Raw genomic sequence first — 7,058 nt, 5'->3', positions numbered from 1 at the left:
GAGAGAGAGAAAGAGAGAGAAGGAAAGAAAGAGAGAAAGAGAAAGAGAGAGCAAGAGAAAGAAAGAGAGAAAGAAACTTAAAAAAAAAAAAAAGCAAGTAGAAAAAAATGTACAGCTCATGAGGTGGTTACAAAAGCTATGTAATACCGGGCCAGCAGGTGGTGGGGTAGTTAAGGGTCCCACGTGCCTAACTCCATGGTTTGAGCTTGGACCTGGTGGTTTGAAAATCACATGGGGCACATTTGGGTCTTGCCTAAAGTGCCAAGATTGGACGGGGCACCCTCCCCACCCCCTGGGGAGGGGAGTGATTTCTCAATCCCTTATCTGTAGCTCCTGAGAGCCCAATGGTAAAACAAGAACACACAAAAAACACTTTATAAGCAATATATCACTGATACTATGTACTATGTACTTCAATAATTCTCCATATTCATATATTGTGAACTAAAAAGCTCAATAAAGATTTATTGTCTTGGGAAAAAAAGAGAAAAAGAATTTTCCAAATTTAAAACAGATGACATGAGTATCAATACCAATTTTGATTAGTATTCTGAGTTTTTTATCATCATTAATGATAAAAATTACAATTTAGGTTTATACCTAAGACACTAGGCCTTTGCAAAAGAGTACTCTGTCCCTGAGTACTTCCCATAAGCACTGGGATAAGAGCCACTCGTTAGCATCATGAAAGGCTTTCGCAGGCTGGGCGCTGGGCAAGGCAGCCCACGGCATGACTGGCAGCCCCCAGGTTGCCGGGTCTGACCCGCCCCCTCCCCCAGGCTGAGGTGCTAGGCACCTCAGGGAGCACAAGCCTTTTCCTATCCCACACTCCACGCTGATCCTCCTCCAAGAGCCTCCTGGCCCCCGTGAGACACATGATGGGAGTGCAGTGTGTCTTATTTTAATTATTTTAATTCACATTTCCAGTGCCTGAAACAGTGCCTGGCCACCTTCAACACTTATGTCCATGATTTCAAAATATGTGTATGTAGAACAATGTCCTGTAGTTTCCAACCCATACACTAAGAAACACGCACTTTCCTAAAGAAAAAAATCAGGTTTTATAACTTACGTAATTAGAAAAGAAAAAATAATGAATAATGATCGTAAAAAATCTACCTTGTTTGCTTATAAAGCTGATGAACTCCTGAATTTCTGTTAAAGCTTGAACGGACTGCAATTTGGTGAGTCTACTTCTGTGTAAGAGGACATCAATACTAGAATAATTCTAGAAAAAAACATTTAGCCTTGTTATAAATCAACTTACCACTTTATATTTTCACTATAATTCTTTACAGTATGAAATACAGTTAACTGTCACATAAATACACAGATTACCAAAAGTGTCTCAGAGTAATTAGGTCACAGAAACAATGAACACATCATTAATTTTAGATTTACAATCACATTTTATTTCAATTTAAATAAAATGTATAAGGCTGGCAGGCAGCGTGGTGATTAAGGGAGCTGGACCCGCATATGGCTGACTACAGTTCGAGTTCTGGACCAGGCAGCTTGCTTTCTCACTTCCTTTCTCTCTCTCTCTGTCCCTTGCTGGTCAAATTAAAATAAGTAAATGAATAAAATAAAGTTAAAAAATTATTTAAATAAATAAATAAAAATTATATAATCAAATTGCCTCTATTTTGGCACAAATTTCTTTTAATTTATTTAAGTCTTCCATGAGAGAGAAGAGAGAAAGCACCCCCTAAAAGATCTTGACCTCGCAAGGACTCCCAGCTCCAGCCAGCCCTGGAACTGGGGCACCCACTATATTCAAAGAGGTCTCTGGAAGCAAACCCAGAACCTTCCATGTGGCCAGCACTGCCAGACATCATGCTTTTCCAGAGCACAATGTTCTGTCGTTGCATGCCGCCATCTAGCCTCTGGCCATTCATCTTTGGGGTCTACCGGGGTCAGCAGATGGCGTAGGGTGACACTGCCGCATTCTCACATGGCCAACTGTGGTTCAGGTTCTGGAACCAAAGGCTTCAAACTCATGACAGGCATGTGTGCATGTATGCCCAAGATCCCAGAAGAAGGGGCTGTGGTGTGGCCACCCCCCAGGGGGTGATTTCCCACTTTCCTTCTCCTTCGAATTCTCTCTTTCTCTGGCAAGTGCATTGCCCTAAAGCAAAAATCCTCTTAAAAAAAAAACAAAAGCAAAAACAAAAAAAAGGAAAAACCGTCACCAACATCCTTTAATGTAAAACTGCCACCTACAGAGACCAGGTCTGTCTTCTGTGATAAACTTCCTCATGAGTGTACTCAGCAACTTCAAAATAGTTAAATGAAAATGAAAGCAATGAACAGATACGCTCCTCTGAGCAACATGACAGCAATAAATGTCATTAATCGGCTCGACACAAACACTGACAGATAGTGGTCAGTAGAGTCTGCAGAAGGCGAAAAAGAACAGAAAGATCAAAAAATGAAGATCCACTGGGCCTTTCTCCTTGAAGCAGTCAAGGTTCTGCATGGCTGCTCCTAACAGTCTCCTCTCCAGTGTTCTTTAACCTTGTTGGAAGGTAAGAGCTGGAGTGACAACAAAATGGAACTTCTTTTAAAACCGGGGGAAAAAATGATTTAATAAAGACATTAAGACAAAGGACAGAACAATATTAAGAGAAACATGAACAGATAGAAGGAAATGGGTGGTTGAAATAGCACATTAACACTTTCGCTTGATTTTTTTTTTCTGAGTTTAATGATGCTTTCCCATATCATAAACTAGAACATTCCGGGAGACCCATCTGTCCCACCTGCATGAAAACCTGGATGGCGTTTTCGATGTAGAACTTGGCTCTGTCCACGTCATCCTGCAGGAGGTAGAGCAGGCTCAGCTCCTGGCTGTAGTGGAGCTCCACAAGAGCCTTCTGGAGCTCGTGACGTGCCGCCTCGTCCAGGAAGGTCAGCAGGGACTGGTCATCTGCTCCCTGCAGCAGTAACTTGAGCTTGCTGCGGATCATGTAGGGCAGGTACGTTTCCTGAGGAGAAGAGACACCCACTCGTGACTGCAGAACCAGGGCATGGCCAAATGCTATGTCTTTAGTATTCTTTGGTATAATTCTTTTTTTTTTTTTTTTTTTTGAGAGGTTTTTGCTATAGGGCGTGTGCACTCATTGGAAAGACAGAAAGCGAAAAATCACCCCCCTCCCCCCCGGGGGGACAGCCATGCCGCAATCTCTTCTCCTCCATTCTCCTCTCAGGATCTTGGGCATGCACACACACGCGCCCAGCGTGAGTTTAAGCCACTGGGTCCAGGACTCGAATCTCAGTCGACTACTTGGGAGTCCAGCGACATAGCTATATGCTAACTGCTGGTCCCAACATGGTAAAAGATTTAACAGTTCTATAAAGTTTGTGTGTGTTTGGAGGGGGATAGGTTACATAAATATTCATTTTCTTTTTTAAGAGAAAGATTTTTGCTATAGGGTGCACACATTCACCACCTGGACTTAGTTTTAAGTTACCAGGTCCAGGACTCGAACCACAGTTGACTACATGGGAGCCCAGTAAAATAATCATTATGCCATCTGCTGGTCCCAATTACACAAATATTCTAACAGTTTACAATTACTAACCTACATTTGAAGAGTTTTAAACAATTAACTAGAAAATACTTAACTAGGGACCAGCAGTTGGCATAATGGCTATGTCACTGGACTCCCATGTAGTCAACCACGATTTGAGTCCCGAACCCAGAGCTTAAATTCACACCAGGCGCATGTGCGTGCGTGCCCAAAATCCCAAGAGAAGGGAGGAAAAGGGATTGCGGCGTGGCTGTCTCCCTGCGGGGTGATTTCTCACTTTCTGTCTCTCTCTGTCTTTCTGGCGAGTGCACATGCCCTAAAGCAAAAACCTCTCCAAAAAAAAAAAAAAAAAAGTACTTACCATATTTATTTCAGTGACTATAAATAGTTCTACTCACCTGATAGAATGGTTCGCTCCACATTTTATTTAAATCTGGAGGGTTCTCACTGTCTATACTGGCTGTGGAACAGTACCCGAGTGATTTCCACTCAGCAAGGTGGTTATAACAGTCAAGGGACGCAAGTTCCCAGAAATCCTTCTCGGCTTCCGTGGGCTCGCCATCTGCCCACTCTTGTGTATTAAGAGCCTGGAAGAGAAAAAAATGATGAGATTATTTTACAATAAATGCAGTGGAAACGTGAAGGCAGTGTGACATTCATACTAAGAACTGTAATTTTCAGCACTATCCCAAGGTGAGAGAGAAGGGGAAATATCCAGACTAAACAGAGAAAATCTTACAGTAAGAAATGATCAAAGCATTAACCAGGAGGATGCCGTTCTTCTGAGAAACTTACCAGTGTAACCAATTAATAAGACTGGAGACTAAAAATGACCCGTAATTTGATTAGAATCAATATGGTGAGTTGTAGTAATACTGATCAGGTTCTTAGAATGAAAATCGGAATATACGACCTATATTTTTGCAGGAAATTGCAGAGGAATGAGACTCAAGAGTCTCAGAGACCCTGAATTCCACCCATACTTAGAAAGCCATTGGCAACTCAAAACACACAAAATTAAACTGGAATTCTTTACTTCTTCATTCATTTTTTACTTACTAAAGGGAAACAATGAACTCACACAGAAACTGTACTTTGGCAGCACACAAAGAAGTGACCCCACACAATTCTGTGCACGTCGTGTGCTGCAAGACAGTCTTCTGTCAGCGGAGGGCCCTGTCTGTGATGGCGGTCGGCGGCCTGGGCGGTCGTGGGCTGTATCAGCACACTGCACCATCTTCGCACGACCGCGAATCACCTAGCGGGGCAGTTCTCAGAACATACCCCATCGATAAGTGACACGTGACTCTACCCGGTAATTTATGAAATGCTTAACCTTTCATCCCACGACGTTTTAAGAGGAAGATAACGATGATAGCTATCTCATGTTTGACTGCTATAAACTACTCTGCTATTAGACACCACGTAAAGCCCAGGGAATAAAGGTGAAGCATTAGGAAGTTTTAAAATTATAAAGCTAGTTTTTTCCCCATGCAGAAAACTGACAGATTTGCTAAAGATCATTTTACCTCATTATACTGCTTAGCAGCTTCGGCGTAATCACTTCTGGATTCTGCTAGCAGCGCACTCTGGGTGACTGGCTTTGTTCCTATCTCACTGCTAAAAATACCACGGAGGACATCATATTCTCCAATCGACCTATACAATCTATAAACAAACCAAAAAAGGTCCATCAACGAACGTCCTAGTAATCTCTTTATTCAAATGAAATGATGTTAAGTCAAGATGTCACATTATAGTAACTAAAATACATGTTATTTTGCTAAAAATATAAAATTTATAAATTTCAAAGATACCCCAAGGTTTTGTTATACAAAAGGTAGCAATTATTTTAATGTGCATTTAGAGTGAAATTCAAAAGTATTAAAGGTCTACAAAGTAGAAATTGTCTCTCTCTGTCGAGTGCACGTGCGCTGCAGCAAAAACCTCTCCACAGGCACCATTTCCCCAGTAAATACCCACCCACGGGCCTCTCGCTGCTCAGATACTGAACACGCCCAGTGTGGCCTGCCTGAAGCAACGCTCCCCTCCACTCCTGGGCAAGTCAGAATGAGCTGGCGTTCTCTCTCCATGCTCCCCTCAGACTCAGCACCCCTCCCTCATGGTGCTTTCACAAAGCACACACGCTGCCCGCTGGGTCATCAGGCTGGGAGCCTGACTGATATCTAATCCTCGTCCACACTCTATTCTGCCTACACACCCAGTGCTGAACTACAGAGGCAGAAACTGAGTATAAAAGAGCGAACACGCAAGGATGCCCTACCCTCCCTAGAACCTAAATACTGGGCCAGTCAGTGGTGTGACGGTTAAGGAGGCAGGATCCCACTGATAGTGCAGTCCCAGTCCCAGATCTTGTGGCTTCAAAAAAATGCTGGGCTTATGTGCACATATGTTCAAAAATTCCAAGAGGAGAATGAGGAAAAAAAGGGATTGTGATGTGGGGCCAGCAGATGGTGTAATGGCTACCTCACTGGACTCCCACGTAGTCAACCACTGTTCGAGTCCCGGACCCAGTAGCTTAAACTCACGTTGGGCACAGAGAACGGAGAAGGAATTGTGGTGTGGCCATCCCCCCGGAGGGTGATTTCTTGCTTTCTGTCTGACTTTCTGGCGAGTGCACACACCCTATAGCAAAAAAAAAAAAAAAAAACCCAAAAAAGAAAGAAAAAAGGGACTGTGGTATTACCGTTTACCAAGGGAAGGGGGATTTCTCACTTTCTCTCTTTGTATCTCTCTAGCAGACACAGGCAACCTCTAGCAAAACAAAACACAATATAACACAAGAAAAAACAAAAATCCACTAAAAATTAGCAGTATAAAAACAGAACTTCAAGTTCATTTCAACCGCAATCTGACTTCTCAGAATCAGCTTCCATATCGTAAATCACAGGTCAAGGAAGAAAAAGACTGTAAAGTGGTTCACTAAAAAATGAAATATGTTTTTCCCAAATACACAAAGTAATTTGTTTAAACTGGGTCTAAAATTTTGATTTTTTTTAAAATATTAAATTATCCTCTATTCAGTTCAGGGAAGCTGGAAACAAAAACATTAAGACCTAGGGTTTAAGCCACACTTTCCAGGAAAGACTGCTTGGTGGGCCACACTAGCCAGCCTTAGGACACTGACCAAAACTGACAGGTTTTAGTAATGCTCTTTCCTTGAGCATAATCCTCGCTGTGGCAGCTTTTCTTGCCTCACAGAACAGTACTCGGCCTGCAAGACTGTTTGATATTTCACTTGAGTGTTACCATCCACTTACTATATTTCAGTTTCGGCAACAACTCGGCCAAGGCTCCTTCTACACTACTGCGCTCAGATTCCCTACGGTCTGAGAACACCTGAGCACCAGCTTACTTGGCAAGTTCCATCCACCTGAGGATGTCTGGGGGTAGGCGTGTCTTCCCTCGGGCCCGCTTGGTGGGCGGCTGGGCGGGCTCCAGGCGCAGCAGGGCCTCCTCAAGCAGGCGAATCCCCACAGGCTGCTGCAGGCTGGCCAGGCAGCC

The 7,058-nt window shown here is 43.2% G+C and overlaps 1 protein-coding gene across 1 annotated transcript in view; it reads right to left on the bottom strand.

The window, feature by feature from the left end:
• Positions 1 to 7,058, bottom strand: part of PRKDC (protein kinase, DNA-activated, catalytic subunit) — a 203,018-nt gene that overhangs the window by 48,186 nt on the left and 147,774 nt on the right. Inside the window, exons 64-68 of the mRNA XM_006170448.3 lie at positions 6,910 to 7,058; positions 5,063 to 5,201; positions 3,932 to 4,120; positions 2,763 to 2,987; positions 1,120 to 1,228 (exon numbers count right to left, since the gene is read on the bottom strand). The exon at positions 6,910 to 7,058 is cut by the window's right edge and continues 1 nt beyond it. Of these exons, the coding sequence (XP_006170510.1) occupies positions 1,120 to 1,228; positions 2,763 to 2,987; positions 3,932 to 4,120; positions 5,063 to 5,201; positions 6,910 to 7,058 (811 nt within the window). The remainder of the gene's footprint in view (positions 1 to 1,119; positions 1,229 to 2,762; positions 2,988 to 3,931; positions 4,121 to 5,062; positions 5,202 to 6,909) is intronic.

The sequence above is a fragment of the Tupaia chinensis genome, unplaced genomic scaffold (genome assembly GCF_000334495.1).
Source record: "Tupaia chinensis unplaced genomic scaffold, TupChi_1.0 Scaffold148488_1, whole genome shotgun sequence".
Lineage (NCBI taxonomy): Eukaryota > Metazoa > Chordata > Mammalia > Scandentia > Tupaiidae > Tupaia > Tupaia belangeri.
Note: the sequence above shows the minus strand (reverse complement) of the source record. Positions and strands in the feature narration are given on the sequence as shown.